This window comes from Oncorhynchus masou, chromosome 31 (assembly GCF_036934945.1).
Source record: "Oncorhynchus masou masou isolate Uvic2021 chromosome 31, UVic_Omas_1.1, whole genome shotgun sequence".
NCBI classification, from domain to species: Eukaryota; Metazoa; Chordata; class Actinopteri; order Salmoniformes; family Salmonidae; genus Oncorhynchus; species Oncorhynchus masou.
In genome coordinates this window covers 20,206,176-20,223,627 of record NC_088242.1, presented here as the reverse complement: position 1 = coordinate 20,223,627, position 17,452 = coordinate 20,206,176, and the positions used below count along the sequence as shown (strand labels likewise).

Sequence of the window (17,452 nt, the reverse complement as noted above, 5' to 3'; positions counted from 1 at the left end):
GAACTCCCTACAACACCTGGGCATGCTCCTGATGAGGTGGTGGATGGTCTCCTGAGGGATCTCCTCCCAGACCTGGACTAAAGCATCCGCCAACTCCTGGACAGTCTGTGGTGCAACGTGGCGTTGGAGGATGGTGCGAGACATGATGTCCCAGATGTGCTCAATTGGATTCAGGTCTGGGAAACGGGCGGGCCAGTCCATAGCATCAATGCTTTCCTCTTGCAGGAACTGCTGACACACTCCAGCCACATGAGGTCTAGCATTGTCTTGCATTAGGAGGAACCCAGGGCCAACCGCACCAGCATATGGTCTCACAAGGGGTCTGAGGATCTCATCTCGGTACCTAATGGCGGTCAGGCTACCTCTGGCGAGCACATGGAGGGCTGTGCGGCCCCCCAAAGAAATGCCACCCCACACCATGACTGACCCACCGCCAAACCGGTCATGCTGGAGGATGTTGCAGGCAGCAGAATGTTCTCCACGGCGTCTCCAGACTGTCACGTCTGTCACATGTGCTCAGTGTGAACCTGCTTTCATCTGTGAAGAGCACAGTGCGCCAGTGGCGAATTTGCCAATCTTGGTGTTCTCTGGCAAATGAAAAACGTCCTGCACGGTGTTGGGCTGTAAGCACAAACCCCACCTGTGGACGTCGGGCCCTCATACCACCCTCATGGAGTCTGTTTCTGACCGTTTGAGCAGACACATGCACATTTGTGGCCTGCTGGAGGTCATTTTGCAGGGCTCTGGCAATGCTCCACCTGCTCCTCCTTGCACAAAGGCGGAGGTAACGGTCCTGCTGCTGGGTTGTTGCCCTCCTACGGCCTCATCCACGTCTCCTGATGTACTGGCCTGTCTCCTGGTAGCGCCTCCATGCTCTGGACACCACGCTGACAGACACAGCAAACCTTCTTGCCACAGCTCGCATTGATGTGCCATCCTGGATGAGCTGCACTACCTGAGCCACTTGTGTGGGTTGTAGACTCGGTCTCATGCTACCACTAGAGTGAAAGCACCGCCAGCATTCAAAAGTGACCAAAACATCAGCCAGGAAGCATAGGAACTCAGAAGTGGTCTGTGGTCCCCACCTGCAGAACCATGAACGTCTACACACTTTTCCATGCGGCGTAGAGAAAATGTTGCAGTTTTAAAGCAAGTTTGCTGCAATTCTGTACATTTTGCCATGGGGTGGAGAGAAGATTATCCAATTTTATAACTCATTTCGTGCAATTCTACTCCATTTGCCATAGGGCAGAGAGGAAAATGAGCTGTACATTTCTGAAAATTCTACACATTTTGCCATACAGTAGGGTGGAGAGAAATGTTTGCAGTTTTTTAATACGATATCTGAGTGAGTAACAATAACAAAATCAATGTGGACGCCCGGCCGGTAATTTGACCAGGATTACTAAGTTTAGATAGCTCGACTAATTTACCAATCTAAAAAAAAATTATTGATCATGTGTATATTGTGTATTATGCTATTGTAACTTGCAACAGTAAGTTAAGACCCCAATTTAGTTTTTATGGGGGGGGGGGGCTTGATCCGAGGGCCTTCAAAAGGGGGACCAATTGCCCACCCCTGCTATATATATGCTGTCTTATTGTCTTTGGTGATCAGGTCTACCACCGTTGTGTCGTCTGCAAACTTAATGGCCTGCGCGGCCACCTAGTCATGGGTGAACAGAGAGTAACAGAGGGGACTGAGTACACATCCCTGAGGGGCCCCCTTGTTGAGAGTCAGCTTGTCGGATGTGTTGTTGCCTATTCTCACCCCAGGCGGCCCATCAGGAAGTCTAGGATCTAGTTGCAGAGGGATACTATATGTCACACATTGGCCTCAAGTATGCTGGAATGCATTAGTGCACCAGCTGTTTTTGGTTTGTGTGTGTGTGTACATATGTGCACAAGACAGAATGAGTTGAAAGATGAAATGGGGAGAGTGAGTGTATTTGAAAGACAGTCCGAGAGGTATCATCTTTGTGACTTCACATAGCCCTGTCTGTCTGTGTGGCAGGCAGCATCAGTGGCTCTCTCAGCCCTGCGGCCCAGTGGCCAGTGCTTTTATCCAGAGGAACAACCTCTCTCCCTCCCTCTCTCTCTTTCAATCTCTCCCTTTCTGTCCTGGCCTTGCCTGGGCTCCCCTCCGTCAGCCCAGCGCCGGTACCACACAGAGCAGATGGCATCAGGAGTTGATCACAAAGAGAGGAGCCCACACAAAGAGGTGGTACTGAGAGGGATGAGTTGGGCACAGCCCCCGCGACCCTCCAGCTCCCATCTCCTGTCGCGTTTAAACACACTCTTTGTTTTCCTCCATTCAATGGCCACTGCTTCTGTAGAAGGTTTTTGATTCCTGACCATTAGAGCTGCGGCTGTGTTTTATGTTACAGAATGGTGTTGATTTGTGTGACGCTGAGGTGGGTTGAATGGCAACAACCCTCTATGTTAGCGTAGGGGGAACAGTTCGGGGGCACAGGTTGGGCTCTGACAGAGGCACTCCAGTTTGGAATGGGGCGGGAGGGTGGGGGTGCAGTGCGTCATGATATGGGTGTAAGTCACAATACAGGTGTTACAAGCTCGTTTCGCAGAGGGAGAAACTATATTATTTCTGTCTTTGGTCTCGCTCCCGCAATCTTTCACTCAGTAGCTTACTCGATGTGGCTATTGTGCTAATTGTTTATCTTATCGTGCCATTTCAATGAATGAAATGGGATGTTTGTATAGATGGAGTAAAATTGTTACAGTTTTACATAACCCATAGTGGATTCCTATTATTTCCGAACCCAACGAAAATAAATAACATGATAAAAGGGAAAATGCAATTAATATCAAAATTTAAAATCAACAGGTTTATTTATGCATGAGGTCGTCAACACTATCACCTTTTTTGTTGAAATGAGACCACAGACATCCATACAGAAATTCTCTTCGCTTAAAAGAAAGTGATCATCGGTGTCCTTTAATCCCATCGGTACTGAGACCCCAGCAAAAAAAAAAAAAAAAAAAAAAAAAAAAAAAAAAAAAAAAAAAAAAAGTGGCTTTTAATTTGACTTTCACTTACAGTGGCTTGTGAAAGTATTCAACCCCATTGGCATTTTTCATAATTTGTTGCCTTACAACCTGGAACTAAAATTGATTTTGGGGTGGTTTGTATCATTTTATTTGCACAACATGCCTACCACTTTGAAGATGCAAAATATTTTTTATTGTGAAACAAACAAGAAATAAGACACACAAAAAAACTGAACACTTGAGCGTGCATAACTATTCCCCCCCCAAAGTCAATACTTTGTAGAGCCACCTTTTGCAGCAATTACAGCTGTAAGTCTCTGGGGGTATGTCTCTATAAGCTTGGCACATCTAGCCACTGGGATTTTTGCCCATTCTTCAAGGCAAAACTGCTCCAGCTCCTTCAAGTTGGATGGGTTCTGCTGGTATACAACAATCTTTAAGTCATACAACAGATTCTCAATTGAATTGTGGTCTGGGCTTTGACTAGGCCATTCCAAGACATGTAAATGCTTCCTGTTAAACCACTCAAGTGTTGCTTTAGCAGTATGCTTAGGGTCATTGTCCTGCTGGAAGGTGAACCTCTGTCCCAGTCTCAAATCTCTGGAACACTGAAACAGGTTTCTCTCAAAAATTTCCCTGTATTTAGCACCATCCATCATTGTTTCAAATCTGACCAGTTTCCCAGTCCCTGCCAATGAAAAACATACCCACAGCATGCTGTTGCCACCACCATGCTTCACTGTGGGGATGTTATCCTCGGGGTGATGAGAGGTGTTGGGTTTGTGCCGGACATAGCTTTTTCCTTGATGGCCAAAAAGCTCAATCTAACCAAAGTACCTTCTTCAATATGTTTGGGGAGTCTCCCACATGCTTTTTGGTGAACACCAAACGTGTTTGCTTATTTTTTTTCTTCAAGCAATGGCTTTTTTCTGGCCACTCTTCCGTAAAGCCCAGCTCTGGCTTAAAGTGGTCCTATGGACAGATAGTCCAGTCCAATCTCCACTGTGCAGCTTTGCAGATCCTTCAGGGTTATCTTTGGTCTCTTTGTTGCCTCTCTGATTAATGCCCTCTTGCCTGGTCCGTGAGTTTTGGTGGGCGGCCCTCTCTTGGCAGGTTTGTTTGCCCTATTTTTTGTACTGACTCTCTTGCACCGGCTCTATGCACACTGACTGGACTTTACCCACACATACTACACTGACAATCCAGCACACACACATATATTGATGCCACACACACTGCTGCTACTATGTTTATTATCTATCCTGATTGCTTAGTCACTTTTACCCCTACCTACATGTACATATTACCTTAACTACCTCGTACCCCTGCACATTGACTTGGTACCGGTACTCCTTGTATATAGCCTCGTTATTCTATTGTGTTACTATTTCATCTTTGTATTTTGCAAATTTTTCTTTAACTCTGCATTGTTAGGAAAGGGTTCGTAAGTAAGCATTTCACGGTACCATCTACTCTTGTTGTATTCAGCACATGTGACAAGGAAAATGTTGAGGAAAATGGATCTAAAATGGCAAAACTTGCATCACATAACTTGCTTGCTCTTTATTAAACCTTTAGGATCTGATGCATAATATTGCATATTTATAACATATTCTGAGGAATTTCAACTGTGGGGTTAGAGTGTAACCATTAGATGTACACTAACAACAAAATCATGTAAATAATTGAACAAAATAAGTGTATTCTAGCTGTATTTAAAGAGTATGTAGCGAATAGATGTACCTGTAACAACCCAGATTCTGTCTACCTGCTCCACATGATAGAAGAGAGATATTGACCAGGGAGTAAATGGAAGGAAGAGTGTGCCTGTGTCTTGGTGAGAGGAGGGAAGCAGGGATGGTAACCCATCCTTCAGAAACAGTAAGTAGGGCACTCTCTCTGGACAGAGTTGGCCCGAGTGGGAACAGTTGCACCCGACAGATTTGCCTCCATTTTGCCTGAGGACTCTCAGCGTTCTGTTATGTACCACCCGGCAACATGAAGAGATGGAGGAATGGGGAATGGAGAGACGGTGGCATAGAAACACAGGAAAGGGACTGTTGCCCTGACTGCTGAGGGAGAGTGGTACTGTTCATTGATACTTTGTCACTAGAAGATGCATGTGTTTGGTCAAAAGAAAGTCTGGGCCTGAATGGAGGCTGCCTGCCATGAAATGCTTCCTAAAAATGTATTTTAAACATTTAAAGAATTAAAATAAGTATGGTTATGTCAGCACCAATTTCAAGACGTGTGTGTTAATTACAATGCATATGTTTTATAGATACTCTGAAATGTAAGATAAGGCTGTGATTGGAATTTCCTTGCTCGATTCTGAAAGAATAGCTAATTATTTTGTGATGAGAAAAAAAAAATGGAAAAAAGCATCGTCACCAAACCCCATAAAATACCATTATCAATATACTCCATCTGCATTCAGTGACTAGTACATAAGTCAAATAATACAAGGAAAATGGAAATATGAATCTTCCATTTCTATGTGTGATTATACTGTAGCACCTATAAACAGTTGACTTGACATGAGGCACATCCTAAAACCTGACTCATTATCCCAACAAATAGCCGTGATGCCCTCTGTACCTTCCTCGCAAAGGTTATAAAAAGAGAGAGGGGGGGGAGACACGTTCTCTGGAGCAGGTTGGTCTCTGTACCTTGACACGTGAGAGGGCCGGGCTGGCCGAGGCACGGTGGCAGGGAGAGGGGCACCCAACAGCGAGGCGAGAAGACACGGCAAGGTCTCATCCCAGGCCAATGGGCACACCACTGTCAACATCATGACACTCTGCGGTTCCCCTGCACACTCCCGCCTGGCCGCCAGCCTTCCCAGCTGCCCTATCCGTTACTGTCTGATTAGTTCTGCTAAGCAGCCCCTCCCCTGCCAGCCTTGCCGCCATCTGCTACCGAACAAGATGGCTGCCGCCCAGCTCCCGCTCAGTGCCTGCCCTCCTACCTGGCAGCGCCGGCGCCTGCGCTTACCCCAAAGTGCTAACACAGGTTCTCTCGGCTGGCAGCAGGCTCAGCGGACGAGATTTCATTACTACTACTTTGACAAGAGCGAGGCCTGTGTGCCACTGGCTCTTTTATCCTGCCTCTGATTGTACAACCACCTCCCACTGACTTGGTTTGCAGCAGTTTGATTCTCCACATAAATCTCCCTCTGGCATCTAGCTGCATCTGCTCACTATTTTATTCATTTTCAGATTCCCACCCTTTCAGGGCCTGTTTCCCCCTCTCTGCACTAACAGGAGAGCGAGAGTGAAAAACAGAAATAGGGAGGGCAGAGAAGCGTGTCGTGTTTAATGGAATTTTGAGATCAAATGATAAACTTTTGATCCCAGGCACAGTGGTGGTCGCAGCTTTGTTTCTGTAGCCCAAATGGTTCCCTGCTGCTGTGTGGGTGAAAGGCCACATGAAGGAGAGGGGGGACACTCAGACAGTTCATAGTGTATCGAAGGTGTCTGTCATATCAATTGCCACATCCAACTCAATGGAAAAGGTCATTGAAAATATCAGAACCAAACCGAGCCAGCGAATGAATGTCCTTGCAATGCCTGTGGGTTCAAATGTCTGTATGTTATTCTCACTACTGTAGCGTTAATTTGAACAGGACCCAGGTACAGTCAGCCATCTGAAATAGGTGAATACTATCACTATGTCTGTGGCAGACTGGCAACAAAGGAACAGAATGGTCAAGGTACACAGAACCACACAGTCACGTAGTTGCCTCATCAATTCATCCACACAAACACTGATCTACCAAGTGAACTGGCCAGATGACCATTCCTTCTTTGGGACTATTGTAATGTATCTAGAATGTTCTGTCCATCCGTTCACCACAAACAGATGGAAGGCTTGTCTGGGTTTGCTTTGACAGAGGCATCATTAATATTTGGGAGTTTGATGTGTATGTCTACGCCTGCAGGTTCCTCCTTCGAGCAGGGACATGCTTATCAATCTATCCAAACTTTGGGCCCCACATTGCCAACGACAGTTCTCAAACACCATCATTAAAATGGATGCAGAATTTCATGTGGATGAAATGTGGATGAAAGCTTATTTCCCTTCCAAGCCTCAGTATAGAGCATTGCCACCAAACACAAAGTGGACATTTTGAGGTTTTGAATATCTGGCAAGTGATGGGAATGAAAGAATGCTGTTTAATTTTTAGGCATGTTTTTTTGTTTCGCCCTATTGGGTCCCCTGAGTAGAGCAGAGGAGGGAAGGGGAGAGGGAGGGGAACGACAAAAAGACAGGAGCAAACAAACCAACAAACAATGGGACTAAAGCCCGGGCTCAAAGGCGTCAGAAGGAGCTGAACAGAGTGGGGGGGATTAGGACATATCCTCGGCTGCCCAACGCACAGCTGGCTGATGATCCAATGCTGGAGCTGACGGGGGGCTCATTTTCAGTGCCATCCGCCACAGGGCCTGGGGGGTGCTCTCTGTGTGTGTGTGTGTGTGTGTGTGTGTGTGTGTGTGTGTGTGGAAAGAAGAGAGCTCCCAAAAAACAAACAAAAGGCAAAAAGTGCTTCATGTCCCCCCCATTTCAAGGGGAGCTGTGATCATTCGGCCCGTGAGATGAAGACACACAAAAAGCATGAATCAAAGGCCCGTCTCAGAAGCCTGGTCACACAGATGCCTGCCTTCCAGCCCCCTCTTCCCCTGGAAGTGACACAGAGAGGGCGTCCCCCTCTACAAAGGCCCCGTACCTCCCAAAGTGAACAGCGGGGGCGCCGCACTGACTGACACTCACAGAGACCACCCCCGAAAGGGATTTAGATGGATTTGTGTCTGTAGTGTGGTAGAGTTTGCGTTAGGGGAGAAAGAGAGAGCGGCCTGTTAGATTGGCCTGAAGGAGGAGTGTGTCCATGGACAGATGTCTGCTGCATCTGTGCTCCGTTGCTGGCCCTCTCTCGCCAACCTCCCCCTGTAGTTCACATAAACACCCCCTGCCTAACAAAAAGCCCTCCACTGCCAACGGCTGGCTGCACTGGTCACTGGCTCACTTAAAGGGCCAGTCCAATGAAAAGCAACAATGTTGAATGTTGTTCTTCCTCATAAGAAGAGTAGAATGGAGGCTTTCGTTGCCTTCTTGTGTTCTGTGTTTAGGCCTCTCCTTGAGCAGACTAGTGAGCCACAGTAAGGCCAGACTGGAGAATACCAACCATCCTTCTTGTTCAGGTCATCTCAGCTTTTACAACAGAAGGAAGGAGCTAACAGGAAACTCTGATATATGGAGCACAGGTTTACCGTATTTCTCGCTAGATCACAGAAGATGGCTGTATGACAGAGGAAAGCACCAGAGGTCTCAGTGCACCACCGTACAGTAGTCAGAAAGACACACATGGTGGAGCATCACGTCCATCTCCACAGCTGTCTGGATTAGACAAGCCTACTTAAAGACAGATCAGAGCTCCACAGCGTCGGACAGGGGATGAGACCACGGTTCACTCTGTACCACTCTGTCTCTCCTCTGCATGGCAGCGGGGCACATCTGTGCCTGGCTCTGATCTAACACCTCGGCCGGGGGTGAGGAGGTGGCGGGAGGAGGAGACTGAACTGAGCGGCTGGCAGGCCATCGGAAGGAGAGAGAGGCGCTGATCCTACCCGCCGTGTGCTGGGCGGACGGGCACAGGGCACAGGCAGGTGCCAGCAGGGCCAATCTGCCGCTGACCGCCAGCCGACCCAGTGCCACACGGAGGAGAAACAAAGGAAGCAGAAACTGTTGGCTGCTGCTATCCACTGCTACACGCCATTTTGAGATAACGAAAATACTTGTAAATCTTTTAGTGTATTGTAAAGAGGATGGAGTGTAGCATACTGTATGTAGGTGGAGCTGGAACGATGAGCAAATGCTCCAAAAATACTTTATGGTGGTCCAAGGCAAGTTGCATTTAAAAAACTAGATGTCACGATGACAGCAGCTGCTAGAATATTCCCCCAAAAATATTTTTAACACATTTTTGTATTAACTTGTAAATTGGCTTATAGTTTTTGAAATGCAGAAATAGAAAGAACAAGAACATACTGTAGCTACAGCCTGATTCCTTTTATGAGCTGGTAAAACATCTAGACAGTGTGTGTGCCATTGGCAATGTAAGACAAACATCAGTTGCTACTGAAACAGGTTTATTTTTATCAACATCATCGATAGATTTCTCTTCATTCACAATGTGTAGCAAACAGCATATCCCTTTCCATACTGCTATCTCTGTCCCCCGTCTCTGTCCCGACTGCTATTCCTACCTCTGTCCCTACTGCTATCCCTGTCCCCGTCCCTACCTCTGTCCCTACTGCTATCCCTGTCCCTACTGCTATCCCTGTCCCCACCTCTGTCCATACTGCTATCCCTGTCCCCGTCCCTACTGCTATCCCTGTCCCCAGTCTGTCCTTACTGCTATCCCTGTCCCCCGTCTGTCCCTACTGCTATCCCTGTCCCTACTGCTATCCCTGTCCCCAGTCTGTCCTTACTGCTATCCCTGTCCCCCGTCTGTCCCTACTGCTATCCCTGTCCCTACTGCTATCCCTGTCCCCACCTCTGTCCATACTGCTATCACTGTCCCCGTCCCTACCTCTGTCCCTACTGCTATCCCTGTCCCCAGTCTGTCCTTACTGCTATCCCTGTCCCCCGTCTGTCCCTACTGCTATCCCTGTCCCTACTGCTATCCCTGTCCCCACCTCTGTCCATACTGCTATCCCTGTCCCCACCTCTGTCCCTACTGCTATCCCTGTCCCCAGTCTGTCCTTACTGCTATCCCTGTCCCCCGTCTGTCCCTACTGCTATCCCTGTCCCTACTGCTATCCCTGTCCCCAGTCTGTCCTTACTGCTATCCCTGTCCCCCGTCTGTCCCTACTGCTATCCCTGTCCCTACTGCTATCCCTGTCCCCACCTCTGTCCATACTGCTATCACTGTCCCCGTCCCTACCTCTGTCCCTACTGCTATCCCTGTCCCCCGTCTGTCCCTACTGCTATCCCTGTCCCCACCTCTGTCCATACTGCTATCCCTGTCCCCGTCCCTACCTCTGTCCCTACTGCTATCCCTGTCCCCAGTCTGTCCTTACTGCTATCCCTGTCCCCCGTCTGTCCCTACTGCTATCCCTGTCCCTACTGCTATCCCTGTCCCTACTGCTATCCCTGTCCCCAGTCTGTCCTTACTGCTATCCCTGTCCTCCGTCTGTCCCTACTGCTATCCCTGTCCCTACTGCTATCCCTGTCCCCACCTCTGTCCATACTGCTATCCCTGTCCCCGTGCCTACCTCTGTCCATACTGCTATCCCTGACCCCGTCCCTACTGCTATCCCTGTCCCCCAGTCTGTCCCTACTGCTATCCCTGTCCCCCAGTCTGTCCCTACTGCTATCCCTGTCCCCCAGTCTGTCCCTACTGCTATCCCTGTCCCCCAGTCTGTCCCTACTGCTACCCCTGTCCCCCGTCTGTCCCTACTGCTACCCCTGTCCCCCGTCTGTCCCTACTGCTACCCCTGTCCCCCGTCTGTCCCTACTGCTACCCCTGTCCCCCGTCTGTCCCTACTGCTATCCCTGTCCCCAGTCTGTCCCTACTGCTATCCCTGTCCCCAGTCTGTCCCTACTGCTACCCCTGTCCCCCGTCTGTCCCTACTGCTATCAATGTCCCCCGTCTGTCCCTACTGCTATCCCTGTCCCCAGTCTGTCCCTACTGCTATCCCTGTCCCCAGGCTGTCCCTACTGCTATCCCTGTCCCCCGTCTGTCCCTACTGCTATCCCTGTCCCCCGTCTGTCCCTACTGCTATCCCTGTCCCTACTGCTATCCATACTGCTATCCCTGTCCCTACTGCTATCCCTGTCCCCACCTCTGTCCATACTGCTATCCCTGTCCCCGTCCCTACCTCTGTCCATACTGCTATCCCTGTCCCCCGTCTGTCCCTACTGCTATCCCTGTCCCTACTGCTATCCCGACTGCTATCCCTGTCCCTACCTCTGTCCCTACTGCTATCCCTACCTCTGTCCTTACTGCTATCCTTGTCCCCCGTCTCTGTCCTTACTGCTATCCCTGTCCCGTATCTGTCCCTACTGCTATCCCTGTCCCCGTCTCTGTCCCTACTGCTATCCCTGTCCCCGTCCCTGTCCCTACTGCTATCCCTGTCCCTGTCCCTACCTTTGTCCCAACTGCTATCCCTGTACCCGACCCTACTGCTATCCCTGTCCCTACTGCTATCCCTGTCCCTACTGCTATCCCTGTCCATACTGCTATTCCTGTCCCCAGTCTCTGTCCTTACTGCTATCCCCGTCCCTACCTCTGTCCATACTGCTATCCCTGTCCCCCGTCTGTCCTTACTGCTATCTCTGTCCCTACCTCTGTCCCTACCGCTATCCCTGTCCCCGTCCCTACCTCTGTCCATACTGCTATCCCTGTCCCTACCTCTGTCCCTACCGCTATCCCTGTCCCCGTCCCTACCTCTGTCCATACTGCTATCCCTGTCCCTACTGCTATCCCTGTCCCTACCTCTGTCCATACTGCTATCCCTGTCCCTACCTCTGTCCCTACCGCTATCCCTGTCCCCCGTCCCTGTCCCTACTGCTATCCCCGTCCCTGTCCCTACTGCTATCCCTATCCCTACTGCTATCCAGGTCCCCCGTCTGTCCATACTGCTATCCCTGTCCCCAGTCTCTGTCCTTACTGCTATCCCTGTCCCTACCTCTGTCCCTACTGCTATCCCTGTCCCTACCTCTGTCCCTACTGCTATCCAGGTCCCCCGTCTGTCCATACTGCTATCCCTGTCCCCAGTTTCAGTCCTTACTGCTATCCCTGTCCCTACCTCTGTCCCTACTGCTATCCCTGTCCCTACTCCTATCCCTGTCCCTACTGCTATCCCTGTCCCTACCGCTATCCATACTGCTATCCCTGTCCCCCACCTCTGTCCTTACTGCTATCCCTGTCCATACTGTTATCCCTGTCCCCCGTCTCTGTCCTTACTGCTATCCCTGTCCCCCGTCTCTGTCCTTACCGCTATCCCTGTCCATACTGTTATCCCTGTCCCCCGTCTCTGTCCTTACTGCTATCCCTGTCCCCCGTCTCTTTCCTTACTGCTATCCCTGTCCCCGGTCTCTGTCCTTACTGCTATCCCTGTCCCCCGTCTCTTTCCTTACTGCTATCCCTGTCCCCCGTCTCTTTCCTTACTGCTATCCCTGTCCCCCGCCTCTGTCCTTACTGCTATCCCTGTCCCCCGTCTCTGTCCTTACTGCTATCCCTGTCCCCCGTCTCTGTCCTTACTGCTATCCCTGTCCCTACCTCTGTCCTTACTGCTATCCCTGTCCCCCGTCTCTGTCCATACTGCTATCCCTGTCCCCCGTCTCTGTCCATACTGCTATCCCTGTCCCTACCTCTGTCCTTACTGCTATCCCTGTCCTTACCTCTGTCCTTACTGCAATCCCTGTCCCCCGTCTCTGTCCTTACTGCTATCCCTGTCCCCCGTCTCTGTCCTTACTGCTATCCCTGTCCCCTGTCTCTTTCCTTACTGCTATCCCTGTCCCTACCTCTGTCCTTACTGCTATCCCTGTCCCTACCTCTGTCCTTACTGCTATCCCTGTCCTTACCTCTGTCCTTACTGCAATCCCTGTCCCCCGTCTCTGTCCTTACTGCTATCCCTGTCCCCCGTCTCTGTCCTTACTGCTATCCCTGTCCCCCATCTCTGTCCTTACTGCTATCCCTGTCCCCCGTCTCTTTCCTTACTGCTATCCCTGTCCCCCGCCTCTGTCCTTACTGCTATCCCTGTCCCCCGTCTCTGTCCTTACTGCTATCCCTGTCCCCCGTCTCTTTCCTTACTGCTATCCCTGTCCCCCGTCTCTGTCCACACTGCTATCCCTGTCCCCCGTCTCTGTCCTTACTGCTATCCCTGTCCCCCGTCTGTCCTCTGTCCTTACTGCTATCCCTGTCCCTACCTCTGTCCTTACTGCTATCCCTGTCCCCCATCTCTGTCCTTACTGCTATCCCTGTCCCCCATCTCTGTCCTTACTGCTATCCCTGTCCCCCGTCTCTGTCCTTACTGCTATCCCTGTCCCCCGTCTCTGTCCTTACTGCTATCCCTGTCCCCCGTCTCTGTCCTTACTGCTATCCCTGTCCCCCGTCTCTGTCCTTACTGCTATCCCTGTCCCCCGTCTCTTTCCCTACTGCTATCCCTGTCCCCTGTCTGTCCCTACCTCTGTCCATAATGCTATCCCTGTCCCCCGTCTCTGTCCATAATGCTATTCCTGTCCCTACCTCTGTCCATACTGCTATCCCTGTCCCCCGTCTCTTTCCCTACTGCTATCCCTGTCCCCTGTCTGTCCCTACCTCTGTCCATAATGCTATCCCTGTCCCCCGTCTCTGTCCCTACCTCTGTCCATAATGCTATTCCTGTCCCTACCTCTGTCCATAATGCTATCCCTGTCCCCCGTCTCTGTCCCTACCTCTGTCCATAATGCTATCCCTGTCCCCCGTCTCCATCCCTACTGCTATCCCTGTCCCGTCTGTCCCTACCTCTGTCCATAATGCTATCCCTGTCCCCCGTCTCTGTCCCTACCTCTGTCCATAATGCTATTCCTGTCCCTACCTCTGTCCATACTGCTATCCCTGTCCCCCGTCTCTGTCCCTATCTCTGTCCATAATGCTATCCCTGTCCCCCGTCTCCATCCCTACCTCTGTCCATACTGCTATCCCTGTCCCTACCTCTGTCCATACGGCTAACCCTGTCCCCTGTCTCGGTCCCTACCCCAAGCCCCTGTCCCTTGGCACATAAGGAGAAACGGAGGTCTGTATGAGAGGAGACAGCAGCCGGTCTGAGTGAGTTTAATATAAGGTACGGTGCTTCCTGACTGTGGAGCTGGCGCAGACTGGTGCCCGGGCTGGGCGCTGAGGGGCTGAGCACTGGCGCAGTGGCGGGCGGCAGCGGAACAGAACAGGGCAGGGTGGTGTTGTGGCATGTATAATAGGATTAGGGGTTACCTGGTGAGGTGCAGTTGGTGCTCAGCTCGGCCCAGCCGCTCCGTCAGGCTCAGAGCCTCCGCCTGCAGTCGGCCCGCGTCCCTCTGGGCCTGGTCCAAACGCTGCCGGCAGACGCTCAGCTCCACACCCAGCTTCTCCACTTCCTGCCCCCAGCGAGAGAGAGACGGAGGGAGTTATATGCAATACATCACCCGCGCCCTTTTTCGCTATAATATTTGCCTGTAAATAATAGAGGGAACACCATGCAACCTCAAATATGCTACGTTCTCCAACCTGAAAAAAGGAATAGTATTCCCATGTTTTCAACATGACAAATATGGATGAATAATAAATCAATCTCAAAAAAGAACAAACATACTGAGACTCAGAGTTGCTTGAGAGGGGCTTGCCCATCTTTTACACAAATACCTGAGAAAAGTACATTTTCTAAAATGTTCCTGCATAAAAAGTGACACCAGCACAGTCAATAAAAAGATTGTGGCTTTTTTCACTACCCCTGCCATGCCCGGCCTCCTCACCTGTTCAGTCATCTGGAGCTGCCGTGTTGTCTTGGAGCTGCAGTCTCGGAGCTCCCTCTCTGCCTCCTCTCTCTTCAGCTGAGCCTGGCTGAGGCGGTAACGCAGCTCCCCACACACCTGGACACACAGGAGACAGGACAGGACAAGGGGTCACAGTAGAAATTGACATTGTGTCTGCTTCTAGTTGTGTTCTACTATAGCCCTTTCATTAGAATCAGAATAACCTTACCAAATACATTTGCATGTACATGAATTTAACATATAGTACTAAATGTTGTTGGTCAGTAATAATAAACAGAATTAAGATGAAGTTGACATAAATAAAGCTCAATGCACAGTCTTCATTCAGAATCAGTAGCTAATGATTGGTTGTAATGACACACCCCTAAATGCACTCAACTGCAAGCCAAGACACCCGCCATCTCAGTTTGTTCCGAAATTGTTTCGGTAGTTAGAAACAGATAATATTAGCATTCCTGTAACAATATTTTGTTGAAATGTAATTTGATCTCTGAAATATTAAGCTAATTGATTGCACCCAAATTGGCCATTATAATTTATAATATTCATATAATATTATCCATTTTGGACCAAACTTTTTATAACAATCAGTAAAAGGTGATGAATCCAAAGAAACTGTCAAAAGCCACCTACAGACCCCCACACCAACCAGTGTACAGTATCAGTTCTCTAGTTCACCCAAATGACATTGGGTTCCTTACCCTGTAAGCAGCCTTATAGGCCACCGTTTCATCAATGTATACAAATGACATTTTACTTTATCTGAAACAGAACAGTCTGTCATTTATTTGACTAATGTTTGACACATGGTGCTGTATCAAGATTCAAAGTGAATTGGGAGAAAACTGAAATAATTCCCATTTGTAATCATGACAAATCAAGCTTATAAGCAGATTTCAGTGGAAATGGACAAAGACATGAAATACCTGGGTCTATTAATACCATGCAAACTGGAGGCATATAAAATAAATGACTCTCCTTTCATAGATAGGATTAAATCTGGTGTTCAGAGACAGAAATAGGGAGAGTTCTCTATCTTAGGTGGGGTCAACATAATCTAAATTTATATATTACTGAGGTTGATCTATTTATTCCAGGCCATTTTCAATTCCATCCAACTGTTTAAATAAAATAAATGGTCTGCTCTTCCAACTGTATTTGGAATGGAAAGCCCTTAAGAGTCAAATGGACTGTTCTCTACTTAAACCATAAAGCTAGAGTACCTCATATGAAGATGTATTATTGGGCTGCACAACTGTGCTCACTTAAACAATGGACAGCAAACTATCCTTGTGCATGGAGGTGTATTGAAGCCTAAAATATAATACCTTATGATCTAAAATATATATTCACTACTTCAGGTCCAAGGCATGGAAGAAAAAATAAAAACAAATAAATAATAAATAAATAAATAAAATATATATATTTTACACAAAAAAAACAACAACAAAAAAAATTCAGACAATCCAATGATTCTCAATCCCATTCGTGTTTGGGAAAATGCACATAAAATCACGAGGTAGAAGTGGGGCTGTTGCGGTGACGTATTACCGCCACACCGGCGGTCACGAGTCATGAAGGCAGTCAAATTCCACATGACTGTTTAGTCAGTGTAATGAGGCTTCTCCAAGCTCTGATGCTGCTGCTGGTCATTAGTAGCCTACCAAACGTGCACTCTATAGTCCCTCTAATCAGTCTGACATCAATGCAAATGTATTTGAAAATCTAATCAAACACTTCATGAGAGTTCATGATGCTCAACATTTCTATAGGCTATGCAATTGCGGGAGAAAACAGAGTGATGGCCGCTAATAAAAAGCTTTCTGTAGGCTAGACCTACTATATTTATTTCTCAACTTTCCTAGTATTAAGCACATTGCTTCTCTTTACAGCAGGAGTAAAGCCTACCTGGCTGGCATGAACATAAACCACGGGGAATAGCATCCTCCTTCACTATTTCAGTGCATAGATGACATGTATTTTTCCCCGCTTCCCCATTTCTATACAGGCGCATGATAATGGTCCATTCTAAATTAAAACAAATGTCACACATATATTAGTTAGTATATGTAAAGACCAGATTAAATCAGAGCAGTCTGATGGGTGACAATATCAGCCCGTCACTTGTGAATTATGGCCAGCGTAAGAAACAATGCCTTTAAAAATAGATATTTTTAAAACTTTTTCTAAATTATAGTCAAACACCTCATGTAGCCTAGCCCATAGGCCTATATGTTTTAATAAGGTTTGTATCACAACTAAAGTGGCCAGATAACTTCTTAAAATTAAGCACATTATTCCACTAGGTGTATAGAGCCTAACTGGTATGTGAGTTTCAAGTTTGGGGAAGGTCATTTTCACCATAAAAATGCACCACTATAATAAAAGCATTACATGCATAATCACATTTGCGGGATCTTTTGATAAGTGTTTTCCGCTACATACTGCCGTGTGCTCACTGCTGCCCTTATAATGTGAAGAAATAGACTAATAGTTTAACAACATAAACCTTCTGATCTGTTGCATCAGCCACATTGCATAAAAAGTTTTTTTGTTGCTAGTGGTTGTATTAATTTGGGATCTCTCTCATCCCCACAACTGTCCCAGAATGGAATATTTATTTCTCGCATAGAATAGGTTGACTTTTTACTATGGGGGATAGTAGATGGACATAGTAGATGGACATAGTAGATGGCTAGTGTTTTTGCTGTTCGTTAGGCCTACTCATCATGTTTTCTTACAAAAAGTACAAATGTGGACAGTTTTTCCAATATCTTCAATATGCAATTTGGAAATTGGACAAGGAAGGACGCAGTTGCATCCCCAAAGTGTCTGTCTTCAATTGATGCCTGTGAGAAAGACACAATAAAACATGATGGAGAACCAGCACACTCAGGGAGAAGGGCACACTGCAGCACACTCAGGGAGA

At 48.2% G+C, this 17,452-nt stretch overlaps 1 protein-coding gene across 2 annotated transcripts in view; it reads right to left on the bottom strand.

Moving 5' to 3' along the window:
- Window positions 1-17,452, bottom strand: part of sdccag8 (SHH signaling and ciliogenesis regulator sdccag8) — a 75,886-nt gene that overhangs the window by 32,807 nt on the left and 25,627 nt on the right. For both annotated transcript variants that reach the window (XM_064950287.1, XM_064950286.1), the window contains exons 12-13: window positions 14,503-14,619; window positions 13,985-14,127 (exon numbers count right to left, since the gene is read on the bottom strand). In XM_064950287.1, coding sequence (XP_064806359.1) covers window positions 13,985-14,127; window positions 14,503-14,619 — 260 coding nt within the window. The remainder of the gene's footprint in view (window positions 1-13,984; window positions 14,128-14,502; window positions 14,620-17,452) is intronic.